The 15,371-nt window shown below is 37.3% G+C and overlaps 4 protein-coding genes across 10 annotated transcripts; 1 reads left to right on the forward strand and 3 right to left on the reverse strand.

The window, feature by feature from the left end:
* Positions 1-2,712: 2,712 nt before the first annotated feature.
* LOC104790513 (FACT complex subunit SSRP1) lies at positions 2,713-7,152 on the forward strand. Its single transcript, XM_010516282.3, has 16 exons — positions 2,713-3,168; positions 3,647-3,835; positions 3,943-4,048; positions 4,179-4,315; positions 4,413-4,496; positions 4,575-4,669; positions 4,782-4,890; positions 5,025-5,111; positions 5,229-5,321; positions 5,413-5,610; positions 5,693-5,838; positions 5,931-6,081; positions 6,169-6,273; positions 6,360-6,545; positions 6,721-6,799; positions 6,886-7,152. Exons 1-16 carry the CDS (start codon positions 3,115-3,117, stop codon positions 7,011-7,013), a joined length of 1,947 nt encoding a protein of 648 aa, XP_010514584.2. The 5' UTR covers positions 2,713-3,114; the 3' UTR covers positions 7,014-7,152.
* A 6-nt stretch (positions 7,153-7,158) lies between these two features.
* On the reverse strand, positions 7,159-9,554 carry LOC147942314 (cytochrome P450 81D11-like). Its single transcript, XM_087456285.1, has 3 exons — positions 8,837-9,554; positions 8,061-8,444; positions 7,159-7,937 (listed from the first exon to the last, which is right to left on the reverse strand). Exons 1-3 carry the CDS (start codon positions 9,335-9,337, stop codon positions 7,317-7,319), a joined length of 1,506 nt encoding a protein of 501 aa, XP_087312411.1. The 5' UTR covers positions 9,338-9,554; the 3' UTR covers positions 7,159-7,316.
* A 262-nt stretch (positions 9,555-9,816) lies between these two features.
* LOC147942315 (uncharacterized) lies at positions 9,817-10,976 on the reverse strand. Its single transcript, XM_087456293.1, has one exon. The coding sequence runs from the start codon at positions 10,786-10,788 to the stop codon at positions 10,033-10,035; it is 756 nt and encodes a 251-aa protein (XP_087312419.1). The 5' UTR covers positions 10,789-10,976; the 3' UTR covers positions 9,817-10,032.
* An 82-nt stretch (positions 10,977-11,058) lies between these two features.
* On the reverse strand, positions 11,059-13,564 carry LOC104790516 (uncharacterized). Of its 7 annotated transcripts, none has more exons than XM_087456287.1 (10): positions 13,388-13,564; positions 12,916-13,170; positions 12,657-12,823; positions 12,484-12,582; positions 12,331-12,399; positions 12,115-12,255; positions 11,920-12,009; positions 11,668-11,835; positions 11,485-11,566; positions 11,059-11,392 (listed from the first exon to the last, which is right to left on the reverse strand). In XM_087456287.1, the coding sequence occupies exons 1-10, from the start codon at positions 13,461-13,463 to the stop codon at positions 11,262-11,264; spliced, it is 1,278 nt and encodes a 425-aa protein (XP_087312413.1). In that variant the 5' UTR covers positions 13,464-13,564; the 3' UTR covers positions 11,059-11,261. The 7 variants fall into 7 exon arrangements, with proteins under 7 accessions (XP_087312413.1, XP_087312412.1, XP_087312415.1 ...); XM_087456286.1 differs by having other exon boundaries at positions 12,100-12,255; positions 13,388-13,545; XM_087456289.1 differs by having other exon boundaries at positions 12,916-13,087; positions 13,388-13,536.
* Positions 13,565-15,371: the final 1,807 nt, after the last annotated feature.

The raw sequence follows: 15,371 nt of genomic DNA on the forward strand, positions 1-15,371 counted from the left end.
TGCGTAAGCCGATATTAAAATGGGCACACTCCTAAAAGAGAGAAGAGTTATTCCTAAAAGAATCTCACGTGTGTAGCATGTACACAAGGGAAACTCATTATAAGGCCATCACCAGTAAATTTAAATAAAGAGATTATCCACTTAAGACTATAAGTCTAGATAGTGCTGGTGAATTTATATCCCAAGCGTTTAATAATAATGGTATGTCCATGGGGGGAGTGTGGACCACCCTGTGGCACATGAACATACAGAGAATGGATTAAATGAATCCTTCATTAAACGTATTCAAGTGATTGCTCGACCATTACTCATGAGGTCGAAGCTTCTTGTGTCGGCTTGGGGACACACACTATTACATGTAGTAAGAGCTTATACGCATCAGGCCATCTAGTGAGCATAGAATATTCACCATCCCATTTACTAACGGGTCATGAGCCAGACATATCCCATCTCAAATAATATTCGGGTGTGCCGTTTATATTGCATCATCACAGAGAACAAAAATGGGATCTTAAAAGAGGATGGGAATATATGATGAATATGATTCTCCCACCATTATTAAGTATCTTGAGCCAAACTATGGGTGATTTATATGTGGCCAGATACGCGAATTGTCACTTAGTTGAATCCGAGTTTTCTATGTTATGTGGAGAGACAGACAAGCTGGTCAAAGAAATATTATGTAATCAAACATCCTTAAATTGGCAAGATCCTCGAGATTATACATTTGCAAAAGATAGCTATTCAATTGCCAAGATTCTTTTAATGACCCAAAGAGGATTATGAAATCGTACATACCAGCTTGTAATGCACCAGTACGTATTGATGTTCAAAAGGAACACAATAATCAAGTTTCTACAGAGTCTAAATAGACCAATATGTTCCATAGAAAAGAACCTTCGGAAATCTAAAAAAGGTGCAAATAAAACCGAGGTTAAGGAAAGAGTATAGACATGGCCGCGGCAAATCCTAAGGTACCAACAATGAGGTTTGGGATGCTAAACCTCAAGGTCCTTAAGGTATTAATAATAATAAGAGCTCGATAAACTATATCATGTCTAGAATAAAATGGAATTGCAAAGATGTCGACATTAATGAAATAATTGCATGTAAGGTAGCACTTGAAGTAAATGAGGATCAGAAACTCACGTCTATATTAGAGTGCACTCAAAGTAAAGATTGGCTAAAATAGAAAGAAGCCATTGACGTGGAGTTAAACTCTTTAAAGAAGAGAAATGTGTTTGGTCCGACCTTAAGGACAACACTTGATATAAACCAGTTGGACATAAGTTGGTCTTTGTAAGAAAGAGAAATGAGAGTAATGAAAGCGTGAGATAAAGCACGGCTTGTAGCACAAGGATTCTCTCAAAGACCAGGAATAGATTATGAGGAGACTTACTCCCTGTGATGGATGCAACGACTTTAATAAGTCTGGCTATAAAAAGAAAACTGGATTTACGGTTAATGGATGTTAAAACCGTATACTTACATGGTCCACTGGAAAATGAAATCTATATGAGATTACCAGAGGGTATAGAGCTCAATTATAAGAGTGGTTCTCGAGAAAATACTGCATAAGGCTAGACAAATACCTTTATGGACTGAAACAAAGTGGGTGTATATGGTACAATAGATTGAGCAAGTACCTAGCTAAAGAAAGCTATAAGAATGATCCCATCAGTCCATGTATTTATAAAGAAGTTTGCAAACAAAGGATTTGTGATAATAGCAGTCTATATGGATGATTTAAACATCCTTGGAACCCCTGGTTAAATCGCCCAAACAAGAAAGAAATTGAAATGAAAGACCTAGGCAAAAGAAAACAAAATTCTGTTTGGGGTTACAACTTGAGTACATAAATGATAGAATCCTTGTGCATCAAATGGCATATACAGAAAGGTACTCAAGAGTTTTGATAAGGACTAAGCTCACCCATTGACTAGCCCAATGGTTGTAAGGAGCATTGTTTTGGATAAAGATCCATTTGGTCCAAAGAAGGCCGATGAAGAAGTTCTCGGACCTAAAATGCCATACCTCAGTGCTATAGGAGTGTTAATGTCTTTGGCTAGCCACACTAGACCAGACATATGTTTTGCCATGAACGTCCTAGCAAGAATTAGTTCTTGTCAAACCCAAAGGCACTAGAGTGAAATTAAGTATTTATTACGTTACCTACAAGGAACTTTAATTTTTGGGTTTATATTTTACTAACTATAACAAAGAAGGTTTTAGTTGGTATTGCTGATGCAGGTTATAGCAAAGAAGGTTTAGTGCGTTTTGTTCGATGACTCAACATATACGGACGGATAGCGGCATGGACGACAGCAAAGAAGCAACATTCATATATGAGGACAATTCGGCCTGCATCGCACAACTCAAGGAAGATTACATCAAGGAAGATCGGACGAAGCACATCTTACTGAAGTTCAAGTGGTGCAAATTCAATCATGCGTCAATCTCTTCACCAAGGCATTACCGACAACAACATTCAGGAAGCTCACGCACCAGATTGGAATGCAGAGGCTTAAAGACTTAGAGTGATGCTTGGAACAGGGGGAGTAATGCGTGCTGTACTCTTTTTCCTTCACCAAGGTTTTGTCCCATTGGGTTTTCCTGGTAAGGTTTTAATGAGGCAACATCCCCAAGCGCATTACAGAGATCCTCTTCCAGCACATGCACGGTTATGTCATCCAAGGGGGAGTGTTGTAAAACACTGGATGGTGGACTCCATAACCGGTCCATGTTCGGTCCGTCCTTGTATGGCCCATCGGCCATTGCTTTTCGGTCCGTTGGCCTATTCTATGTCCTAGTCGGTTTATGGACTTTAGCTCTTGTACTCTACTATATATACTTGTGTAAACCTCGATATTAATTAATAAGACTAAGAGATTTCGTCCCCTAAACTCTCTATTTTACGACACCAAAGCTAATTTATTTTCTCTAATTAACCCCTTGATTTTGTTTTCAGAAAAAGCAGTCCAACACCACCGCCTCGGAGTGTTTATAACTTTATATAGTTGTGTTTTTTTCCTTTACACACAAATCATATCAGTTTTTTCTTTTTCTTCACACTCTCTTTTGCTCTCTCTCTCGGTCGTCTCCTCATCGGAAGCCATGACGGACGGCCACTCCTTCAATAACATCTCTCTCAGCGGTCGCGGCGGAACGGTACGTTCCTCTCTCTCCCTATCTCTCTTACTACGCCGCTTCTTCAAAAGATCTTTCACTTCCTTTAAAGCTTTCGCCTTTTTTTTCCTCTTCCTTCAAAAAAACCCTAATTTCTTGTTCCTGTAGCCGCTTTGATTCATATCGTTCGATTCAGAAGAAACCCAATATTCGTTTTTTTTTTCTAGAAGAATAAAGATTGTTGCTTTCAATTTTGTTTTCTTGTTCACAATTGTGTTTTTAAAATCCCTAGAGGGTGACATAATGATGTGCGGCGGTTGTTTTAGGGTTTTTATTGTAGAATGTGATGTGGTAATTTAGGTTTCAATTTTGGTACTTTTAGAACCCTGGCCTTCTTTAGATTAATTTAGGGTTTCTGAAATCCCTATAGGGTTACATAATGATGCGCGGCTCTTGTTTTAGGGTTTTTATTGTAAATGTGATGTGCTAATATAGGGTTTTCAAATTTTGGTACTTTTAGAACCCTGGCCTTCTTAAGATTAACTCTGGAGGTATTCAATGGAAGAAGCAAGGTGGTGGGAAAGCTGTGGAAGTTGACAAATCTGATATTGTAGGTGTTAGTTGGATGAAAGTTCCAAAGACTAATAATCAGTTGGGGGTCAAAACCAAAGATGGGTTATACTATAAGTTCATTGGGTTTCGGGATCAGGTTTTGTGCCTTTATATCTTCTTGCTCTCTGTTTTCGAGTTATTCGATTTTTTTTTGTCTCTGTCTTTGCTTGTTTTCTCATGCTTTTATTATGTTTGGTGATATAGGATGTTGCAAGTCTGACCAGCTTTTTCCAAAGTAGTTATGGGACAACACCTGAAGAGAAACAGTTATCTGTTAGTGGTCGAAATTGGGGAGAGGTTCATTTGAATGGTCAGTTCTTTATCTCCTTATGGTCTGCTTTTTTCCTCCTATATTGACTGTTTTAAGTTGTAGAAGGCTTTCAAGTTAATGGAAGCTTCCATCGTCTATTTGTTATTTTAAAGTGAATTCCTTTGTGCAGGGAATACACTTACCTTTTCGGTTGGTGCAAAGCAAGCTTTTGAAGTATCCTTAGCTGATGTTTCGCAGACTCAGCTTCAAGGAAAAAATGATGTCATATTGGAGTTCCACGTTGATGATACTGCTGGTGCCAATGAGGTACTCATTTCTACTGCAACCTGGTTTCTTTGGAAGTGTAATCTCTTGGCTAATATACATATACGGTAGCTGATTTCCTGATTATGCGCATTTGCAGAAAGACTCACTGATGGAGATAGGTTTTCATATTCCTAATTCCAACACCCAGTTTGTTGGTGATGAAAACCGTCCGCCTGCTCAAGTAAGTTGGAGAACCCTTTTTAATTACATGCATGCTTGTCATATATATTTTCCTTTGGATGACAAGAGCATGTCTCAGGTTTTTAATGACGAAATCAAGTTAATGGCTGATGTTACTGCTGGAGCTGAGGAGGCGGTCGTCACATTCGAGAGTATTGCAATTCTCACACCCAGGTAAATATTTCTTCTTCACCTTCCTTTTGAGTATTAGAGTATGTATGATCAATTTATCACTTGTATGGCTGTATCTTCTCATGACCACATGATTCTCTTTTTTCTTATGCAGGGGTCGGTACAGTGTGGAACTTCACCTTTCTTTCTTACGTTTGCTAGGACAAGCTAATGACTTTAAAATCCAATACAGTAGTGTTGTCCGCTTGTTCTTGCTTCCTAAGGTATTTATTTTTAAGCATATCTCAGGTCGCTTACTTATGTTATCAGTCATCAGATTAGGAGGATTTTCATACAATGATCACTGAATCTTGTACTATTTAATTGAATTTGTATTACCTGTTTGATGCCTGAGCAGTCAAATCAACCACACACATTTGTTGTTATCTCTCTAGACCCACCAATCCGGAAAGGTCAGACAATGTACCCCCACATTGTGATGCAGGTAAGCATTACTTATATTTTCCCTCCCTTTCAATTTTCTTTTTATAATTGTCTTTTTTTCTTTTGCAATTTTTTTTTTATGCTCTGATCTTACATTTGTTTCTACCACCTTTTCTAGTTTGAGACTGACGCCGTTGTAGAAAGTGAACTGTCAATTAGTAATGATCTTATGAATACAAAGTTCAAGGACAAGCTGGAGCGATCTTATAAGGTCTTTCTCTGGTCTGCGCTTATGTTATCATTCCTTTATTCAAAAAAGTCTTTATATACCGACTGGTAAGGATTCGGCTATGAATTTTCAGGGTCTCATTCATGAAGTATTTACCACCGTGTTGCGTTGGCTGTCTGGTGCAAAGATCACTAAACCAGGGAAGTTCCGCAGTGCGCAAGATGGCTTTGCAGTGAAATCATCTCTGAAGGCAGAAGATGGGGTTCTTTATCCACTTGAGAAGGGCTTTTTCTTTTTACCTAAACCTCCAACGCTTATACTTCATGATGAGGTATTTTGTGGTTATTAAGGATTGAAGAATTTTTGTAGGCTCTGAGATAGAGTTGGGTTGTTTAACCGTTTTTTTTTTTAAGATTGACTATGTGGAGTTTGAAAGGCATGCTGCTGGTGGTTCTAACATGCATTACTTCGATCTTCTCATAAAACTGAAAACTGATCATGAACATCTGTTCCGAAACATTCAAAGGAACGAGTATCACAATCTCTATTCCTTCATAAGGTTAGCACGGTTTATTTCACTATCACTGTCTAAAGTTACTGAGAGTGCATTGAGATTTTGTGGTGAATAAACGTTATCTTTTCTTGCTGCAGCGCCAAAGGTTTGAAGATTATGAACCTTGGAGGTGCCGGAAGAGCAGACGGAGGTGTTGCTGCTGTTCTTGGGGATAATGATGATGATGATGCTGTTGACCCCCATCTTGAGCGTATCAGAAACCAAGCTGCTGATGAGAGTGATGAGGAGGCAAGTACTTTATGTCTGACTGAGTTACTTGATGTTCTGAATTCTGATGATCACGATTTTGACAATGGATACTTTTAATTTGTGAAGGACGAAGACTTTGTTCTGGGTGAGGATGACGACGGTGGTTCACCAACTGATGATTCTGGCGAGGACGACTCTGATGCTAGTGAAGGCGGCGGAGGAGAGAAAGACGTAAACTGTTTTTACAGACTTCTTTCGAACTCCTTCAGCATCAGACTGTCTGTTTCACATAACTTACTGCCATTGACTTGTTTCAGAAATCTATCAAAAAGGATCTCAAGAGAGAAGCTTCATCATCTTCGAAAGGATTGCCTCCTAAGAAGAAAGTGTTAGCCACAGATGAAGGCAGTAGTAAGAAGAAGAAGCAGAAAAAGAAGAAAGATCCCAACGCACCAAAAAGAGCAATGTCTGGTTTCATGTTCTTCTCTCAAATGGAAAGAGATGTGAGTTCTTCTCTCCTTTGTTTTACCTTTAGTAGCTCTATGATCTACACGAAGTTGCGAAATGGAGTATCCTCAGTCTTTTTGCATACATGAGAGCTACAATTTACAGATCCTTTTATTGGCCGACAAACTTAGCGATCCTGATTATGTCATTTTCCATTTGTGAATTGAACAGAATATTAAGAAGGAACACCCAGGAATAGCATTTGGAGAGGTGGGAAAGGTGCTTGGAGACAAGTGGCGTCAAATGTCTGGTAAAACCTCAAAATTTTGGCAAAGCAACTACATTTATTGGTTTTATCTTAGCATGATTATTTCCTAATCCGTGTGTAAACTGTAGCTGAGGAAAAAGAGCCGTATGAAGCCAAAGCACAAGTTGACAAGCAGCGTTACAAGGATGAGATTAGTGATTACAAGAACCCTCAACCGATGAACGTGGACTCAGGAAACGAGTCCGACAGTTCCTAAACTTTGATACCCCAAGATTCTCTAGTAGTAGTAGTATCATCTTTTCAAATGTAGCGATATTACGATAAAATAACGATATGACTTATAAAATCTTATCTTTAGCTGCTTTGAGTTATAACTAGAATACTTCTGATGACAATGATCGTTTGTTCATTCGTACACAAGAACATCCCTTTATTTAGAAGATACACAAGAGTGATTGGATCTTGATGAATTAAATCAACAATGTAGATCGTCCTTCTATCTAACAAAGATCACATGGAAATATTTATTCAACGAGGTTCTGTAGGATGAAAATTTAATTTATGGACAAGAAGCATCTAAAATCTTCTGGACAATGGGACGAGCTCTACACATAGCTTGCAACGACTTAGCTTTACGCATTGTAGTTCCTTTTTCACTTTCTCTCATGTCTAAATGTTCTTCTCCGACTCTCTCCCATTCAAAACTTTGGATCAACGATCCAAGAGCCAAGGTCACGAGCCGTTGAGCTAGCCCTGATCCAGGACAAGCTCGTCGTCCGATCCCAAAGGCCATCAACTTTTTATCCTCCCCTTTTTTCTCAAACCTCTCTGGCTTAAACTTTCCCGGCTCTTCCCACAACTTAGGATCTCTATGAATGGCCCATGCATTCACCAATATGATTGTACCACGTGGGACATCATAGCCGTCAAGCACGCAATCTTCTGATGCCAAGTGGGGAAGAAGCATTGGAGCCACCGGATATAGTCGTAAAGTCTCTGACACAATGTTCTGAAGATAAGGAAGTTTCACTATGTCTTGTTCCTCTATTAAACTGTCTAAACCGATTTGGTTGTCGATTTCTGTTTTTGCCTTTTGTAAAACTTCTGGATGGTTCAGTAAATTCGACATCGCCCATTCTAACGTTCCAGCTGATGTGTCAGTCCCGGCAAGTATCATTACCTAATCCAAATTAAAAACAGTTAATTAAACTACAACTTTAAAACCTTAACCAATGGTAACTATCTTGACCTCTGTTTTAAAACCTTAACCAATGGTAACTATCTTGACCTCTCTTTTACTTACAAGTATGATTCCTTTGATGATCACATCCGTGTAGTAATCAGGCTGAGTTTCTTGTAGAGAAAGCAAATGATCGATCAATGTGTTACCCTTTACTTTCTCTGCACGTTTCTCGTTCACAAGACTTTGCAAGAACTCGTCAACACGGCCCGCTAACTTCTTAACCCGTTTCTCATAATTTGTTACCCAACAAAGGATCGGGAAATAGTCAGCTGCGTTCCCTGCGCCGCCACTAACAACCACCTCCGCTATCAACTGTCTCACGTGTTTTGCCTCATTGTCGTCCTCTGTGCCATCGCCGTAGTATCGCTTTCCGGCCACCATCCTAATGATGTTGTTGATAGTTAAGCTCATAAACATTGGTCTCATCTCCACTTTCACAAACTCCTGAAATTACAGTTATCACACCAAAAATGGTTAAATCTAAAAGTTTATAATTGGTATCTAAAATCTTTTGTATTCGGTTCTTGTAAGGAGTGATGTTTGAAATCGACTCATTTGCTATAAAACATATTCTATGAAAGAATAAAAAACCCGAGACCATAAATTAATTTTAAACTTTTTAAAGGTGTAACAATCGAAGCCGTAATAAAGAAGTCAATTATATTTTGCAAATATATAGTATTAATTTTTTAAATAAGATGTAATAATCGAGACTCGAGACATTGATTAAAATATGTTAAACTTCGCAGATACTTTATAGAAAAATTAGTTTTTAAAAAATTGTGTAGGAATCGAGACATTAATTAAGAACTGGTATAATGATAAATCGTACGTACGTGTTTAGAGTTTTTCGATAGACATAATATGAGCCGTCGGATCTCATCTTTACGGATAGATATGAAGCTATTAAGCCTATGAGACGAGAAGATCTCAATGGTGCCAATACGTCGTAGATTCCTCCAACTATCACCATACGCCTCTCCAACCATAGTGGTTGAGTTGTATCCGATGTGTTTCTGGACGATAAACTGCGGCCGGTTGGCTAATACAACGTCGTTCTTGGTGAAACATTCCTCGGCTACGGAGTGAGAAGAAACAACGTAAACGAGACGTGTCCCGAGGCGGAGGGAGAAGATCTTGGCTTTGTTTAAAGATTCGGAGAGAGATAGGAACCTGCGGTGTAGTGGTAGCTTTAGAAGGTGGAGATGTCCGATGATCGGATATGGCCGTGTTGGACTCGGCGGTAGGTTAAGTTTGCGCCGCCGTGTTCCGAACAAGAACTTGAGAGAGAGGAAGAAGAAAAAGAAGAGAGAGAGGATTAGGTATATAGTTTCCATTATTGAGTTGTTAATTTAATATGGAACATGTGATGTTAAAGCTGGTTTTATAGTGACGGTTTGAAGCGTGAAAAACTATAATACTAAGTCATAAGTGAGTGTGAGATTGGTTGGTCGTGTTACGTTTATGTTATAGTGATAATTATCGTTTTGGAAGAAGAAGAAAAAGAAGTGGATAATAAAAGAGTTGGTGGTGATGTCACTGCCTACGAGCAATGAAACTGAATAAGCTTCATGAGATTATAAGATCTTCATGTGACACGTGCTATGTTATCCATCATGTGATGTACTTAACGTCATTGCATATGTCATTGATCTATCAGTTTGGTTTCTATTAAGGTCATACACGGACCCATTGAACCAAACTTTGAGGGGAGTGGAGTTAGAACATTATAGATGTAATGGTGTTCGGAGTGAATTCTCTTTTACTACAGAGATTTCCATATAGTTAAACAATTTTCAACGAGAGTAATTAGTAATTAAGAAAACATGCGATATTATATTAATGAGTTACAAATACAGTATAATGTTTTTTATAATGGGTAACAAAATATAGATTTAATATCGCATGGCGCTTCCCTCCTTCATAATGATAAATAAAAAATAAAAATAAGAGATGAACTCATGGCTCCTTCATCTGTTGTTTAAAAACATTGTGCCTTTTGCTCAGTCTAAGTGTTTCTCGTGAGGGTTGCTCAATTGCCTTTCGCTGTGAGGAAGGATTTGCCTTTAGCATGACGGTCAGCTCCGAATTCAAATCCAGTTCCAGCTCGGCCCTGAGCGCCGGCTGCGATAGATATATCAATATATGAGCCAGATTTTTTCCTAGACATTCCGGTGAATAGGCCTGGCATAGAGGGGAGATCGATGTTGTTCCCAACAGGGAACTTCTTGGTGCACTGAGTGATCACCTTCACGTAAACCTTTATGGCACTCTTCAACCTAATCATATGGCTATCTATCTCAGCTCTTTCACTTTGGCTTATCTTAGCATTAGCATTGAACTTATACTCCCCCGAGATGGCAGCAATTCTCCACACAAGGCGAATATAACTTTGAGCCATCACTGCATAATTCCTGCTCAACTTAGCCCCAAGTTCAACAACACCAACTTGTGCTTGTGCCGCACCCAACGCCCTAGTCAATACATTGAATATGGCATGACTCTTTTCAAACACCTCCTCTTTAGCGCCAGTATAATTGAAGCTCCCAAGAAACTCGGTGTAGCCCTTGCAGGCGTCGAACAAAACCTTGAATTGAACTTTGTCCGGTGCGGATTGAGCCTGCTCCTCAACGAATTTAGAGATCTCATTGTAGGAGAAAGATTGGAGTTCGGACAAAGTGGATGGACACAAGATCTGTTTTGTTTTCTTGTGGGTTTGTGGGTTAGCGAAGACAGACCCGATGGCTAGAACTAAGGCTAAAGAGAACAACAGAGAGATCCTTGCCATGGTTGTATTGATGGGCAAGGTTAAAAAAAATAATAATAAATAAACTAGAATAAAAAAATGAAGTGGGCGAGTTTGAATGGAGGGATTTGAAAGGTATATATACGTTTTCACACAGCCTAATAATAGTTACAAACAAAGGGTTACAAGAACAGACAAAACCAATACAATGCAGAGAGAGAGATTCATGGCTGTTCACTTAAATTTTTCTTTCTGGTTAAAGCTATTTTGTTTGAATAAATTTAACAACATGTGGACACAAATCATTACCGGTTTATATAAATAGATTATTTACGTTTATATTAATTAAAATGGAAACGAAATTGTAAATAGTATCCTGTTGGTTCGTTACTTCGTTATATTATGTCCTTATATATCTACCAAAATAAGCGACACCTATACATAAAAGAAGAATTGAATAGAGACAAAAACATTTTATTTGAATATGTCTCAATGTTACCCGCAAAAGTGTTTGATCAATTCTCGACGATGAATTCTTGAATCTCTATACCGGTATGACGTGCACCGCCCTGTAATCTGATCAAAACTTGATCCCCAAGTTTCAGCGAGGTCACCGGAACAGCGGTTTTTCTAGATGAGTTGTTTACTGCAAGAAAAAAGATAGATTTATCATACACCCTTTAATGTAAACTAGTAGCAAACTGCAATGAGGATGATGAGACTCTTAAGATAAAGAACCTTGGTGCGGAGTGACTAATGCAACTGTTTCCGCGTTCTGTAAGATGATGCTAAAAACCGTTTCCTCCTCCTTTACGCTAAGCTGCAAGAGATGAAGCAGCTAACCTTAAATCGAATCAAACACCAAGAAACTTACTTAATCAACAATTTATAAGAGTGTAGTAAAGAATGTGATTTATGAACCTTAGCCTCTACAAGAATAAGTGGACGCTTCTCGATTTTGACTCGTCCAACGACCGTTGTCCGCTGTTTCCCTTTCTGATCAACAACAGTTACCTCTCTTCCCGTTCTTAACTCTGAAAGGTAACAAGTCTTTCCACCTGGAACAGAGACATACGCATGCACCGGCCCCTGTATATATTGAGATGTTTAGTAAATGATGATATCTATAATAAGAACTGATTTAGCAAAAGTGAAAAAAAGAAACAAACTCACAGCGTTAACTCTAAATGGTCTGCTTTCAATGTAATTAGACTCCAAGCATTCTGAGTGAACCAAGAAGAGTCCTCTCGCAAAAGAACCAACCTTGTAAAAAAAGAATACAGATTCATATTTTAGTGCTTGTAAGACTAAGTAAAAGAATTTGATAATCCATGTTGAAGTAAGAGTATATACAGGTAAACAACATACAAGAAGACCTTCACCGGGTCTCATGAGGCTGCAAAGATCAACACAGACTCGGTCTCCCATACCAACCATTTGAACCCGAGTTATAGTAGCTTCCTTCAAACTTAATGTATCACTTTCTTCATTTCTCTTGTCAAAATATTCCTAATACATTTTTTCAAAGCATCAGTTATAACAACAAGAAAGGAGCTATATACTTATGATGTAGTAGATACTAACCTTTAAATCAAGAACAGCTTTAACATCCTCGGACTTAAGAATGACCCCGCCAAGACCGTGCTCTAAAGCCTAGAGCCAAGCGTAACACAAGAGTAAAACTATATTGAAAGAAAGTGAAAACGTTGAATTCAACATCAGTAAACTGAAACCAACCTCGAGGAATAGAGTCGCCTCTGAAGAAGTATTTGAAATGGCAAACACTGTTTTCACACTTCCTTGAAGAGCCGCCACTAGATTCTCCGCCGGGATCGACTGCCAAAATGAAACTTCCATTGTTACTAACCAGGTCATTCATATGAGTTCAATCAAAGCCAAGAAAGTTATACCTTCCAGTCTAAGAAATCAAGAACAATATTCTCTCTCTCCTCAGTTTCAATCTTGAGCTTCTGTAGCTCCTCAGGTGTTGATACCTCAAAGACCGAAGCTACAACGTTTCCACTACCATCAGTAACTCCCTTATCTTCAATAAACAATGTATCCATCAACGCAACCGCTGCAAAACCCGTTGAGCATAACTTCAAAACTCATGAAACATAGCTCTAAAACCAAATATGCATGTAGGAAAACATAGTTCTGCATTGTTACATGACCAGTCATCGGATAGATTTCGATTGTCTGATGAGAATATAAACGTGTTCCATCCTCGCTCCACCGCAACTGTCATCACTTCTTTGCACTCGGTCCATATCCAAACCTTCTTTGCTCGGCCAAGATTCATAGGCACAGTAGTGGAAGCAGACATTTTCACAGCAAATCTCTGAGAAAACGTTCTTTTACTAATCAGTTTATGATTTTTCTGATGAGAGCTCCACAATAGTAATCTATCAAGTTCTGATTTTTCTGCATTCTCAACATAGCTCAAGTAAGAAACAAAACACAATCAAGAAACTTGACAAGAACTCACTAAAAATTACTCAATTTTATGCGATTATCTACAAAACCCAGATGAAATTAAAACTCAAATCAAGATTTCAAAAGGCAAACACATGAACTCCAATGTTAATGGTGAATTGGGCAAAATAGTTTACACAACACAACAAAGAGAAAAAAGACTAACCTTTTCTTAGAGAGAAACAATGGAACTGGTTTGAGGGTTGTATATAAGAAACAGAGGAGACCAAAGACAAAGCCATAACCTTTTGGATCTTTTGTTTCTTCTCTTTCAGACAATGTGTTGGATCATTTCGGGTTGGCCAAAAACCGGTCGGGTCTACGGTTTACCTGAAAAGAAACTAAAATAGAGAGAAAAGTAATAGTGTCAATGAATAGTGTTTTTTTTTAGATTATTTTGTCTAATATTATTTTATTTTTTTTCCCGAATTTTATTATATAATATATAGTTTCAAAACTTACTAACTTACCGTGACACGTGTTAATTTTAAAAGTTACTAATTTACCAGATCGTGACAAGTATCAATTTTATACAAATTTCTAATTTTAAAACAAAAAATTTTACTAACTCACCAGATCGTTAAACGTGTCAATTTTATAAGTTACTAACTCACCAGATTGTGACAAGTGTCAATTTTACACAAATTTCCAACCGTAAAAGAAAAATCTTTTTAAAAAATCAAGAAATAAAAGAGAATTACTAATTATAAAATCTTATTACATAAAATTGTGTTTTCAAAGTTAGCCATTAATAGGATCATGACATGTGTCAAATATACTGATAAGATGTTGACATGTGCCAAAAATTAATAGTTTTCAAAACAGCTAATTAAGATAATAGCATTAAATCTACATAAAATTTACATGTTTTTTATATCTAAAAAAAATTTCTAAATCAATAAGGAAAATTACTGAACTAATATATTTTTCATTGTACACTAATTATATTATACATGTTTTCTTAATTAGATTTTGACATGTATAAACAAAAAAAGAATTCATTAAACATGTATATTATTAATCAATAAATAGGGAATAACAAATCTAAATAGAATAACATAAGTTATGTCAAAAGAATTAATATTTTTGAAACGTAATAGAACAGCTAATTAAGAAAATAACATTATATCTACATAAATTGACATGTTTATATCGAAAGCTTTGATCTTTGATTTTTTTCTGATATAATTTTGCTTATCTATTGTGGGTCTTTGATTCGTGCAGGTTTTTCAATGTAAGCTATCATATGCAATGATATGAAATCAAAGTATATAAAGCATGCTAAATTAATCGAGTATAGAGACACTGATGGAGGTTCCAAAAGTGATTCTACAGTTAGTAGCGTTATAAGTTTCGAAGATTAGTCGATTGTTGATGTTTCTGGTCAAAATCTAGAGTTTTCTCTTATGGATAATGTCAATGATTCCGGTACTGAAACAAAAGCTACTTGATAAAGTAATTGAGAAGCGATTTTGAAATTTGGGAAGTTAGAACGGTAAACCGTTTTAAAATTGGTTTCAAACCGGATTTATGTGGATTTTTATCGGATTTGGTTCGTAAACCGTTTAAACTCAAGTATATAGAGAAATATATGAGAACTTTTGAATCGGGTAGAAATAAGCTGAGAACTTACGATTCGAGAATATTTGAGACAAGGTCATGGATCCTTTAACGTGATTATGACATATGTCATATATATATATATTTTTTTGTTTGTTAACCAAACATTAATTAGAAAAGTACTCCATAATTGGTGACCCAAGTCGGAGGGAAAGAGTTTACAAACGAAATAGATGAACTTAAAGATCTAGACGACCGAGAAAACAATTCGCTCTCAAATTCGATGAACGAGAAATCTTGGACAGGGAGAAGAGAGGAAAGGCGGCCCGAAGCAGGTGGAAATCGTCAAGGATATTAGAGAAAGTCGTACAATCTTCAGGAGATTGAATCATCGTAACTAATTTGGCGCTGTCCGTCTCAAAGTGCTGACAAACAACTCCATTAGCACCAATCTGATCTGACATATGTCATGTTTTGGATTTTTTATGAAGTTTTTATTTTGTATGTCTGAATTATTTAAGACTTATATATACCATCATGATTACAATTTTCAAATTTTTATTTTTGTTATGTTATATTACCTTTTTTTT

The sequence above is a fragment of the Camelina sativa genome, chromosome 6 (assembly GCF_030686135.1).
Source record: "Camelina sativa cultivar CO46 ecotype springtype chromosome 6, ASM3068613v1".
In the NCBI taxonomy this organism is placed as follows: domain Eukaryota; kingdom Viridiplantae; phylum Streptophyta; class Magnoliopsida; order Brassicales; family Brassicaceae; genus Camelina; species Camelina sativa.

Bases quoted from the DNA above. Each gene is read 5' to 3' on its own strand.
- LOC104790513 (XM_010516282.3), top strand. From the start codon at position 3,115: ATGACGGACGGCCACTCCTTCAATAACATCTCTCTCAGCGGTCGCGGC. The intron at 4,891-5,024 runs GTATTTATTTTT...ATGCCTGAGCAG, and splicing joins GCTTGTTCTTGCTTCCTAAG to TCAAATCAACCACACACATT. The intron at 6,082-6,168 runs GCAAGTACTTTA...TAATTTGTGAAG, and splicing joins CTGATGAGAGTGATGAGGAG to GACGAAGACTTTGTTCTGGG.
- LOC147942314 (XM_087456285.1), bottom strand. From the start codon at position 9,337: ATGGAAACTATATACCTAATCCTCTCTCTCTTCTTTTTCTTCTTCCTC. The intron at 8,445-8,836 runs GTACGTACGATT...CTGTAATTTCAG, and splicing joins TATCGAAAAACTCTAAACAC to GAGTTTGTGAAAGTGGAGAT. The intron at 7,938-8,060 runs GTAAGTAAAAGA...AATTTGGATTAG, and splicing joins TCATCAAAGGAATCATACTT to GTAATGATACTTGCCGGGAC.
- LOC147942315 (XM_087456293.1), bottom strand. From the start codon at position 10,788: ATGGCAAGGATCTCTCTGTTGTTCTCTTTAGCCTTAGTTCTAGCCATC.
- LOC104790516 (XM_087456286.1), bottom strand. From the start codon at position 13,463: ATGGCTTTGTCTTTGGTCTCCTCTGTTTCTTATATACAACCCTCAAAC. The intron at 12,583-12,656 runs GTATAACTTTCT...TCATTTTGGCAG, and splicing joins TTGATTTCTTAGACTGGAAG to TCGATCCCGGCGGAGAATCT. The intron at 12,010-12,099 runs GTATATACTCTT...TTTTTTTACAAG, and splicing joins TTCTTGTATGTTGTTTACCT to GTTGGTTCTTTTGCGAGAGG.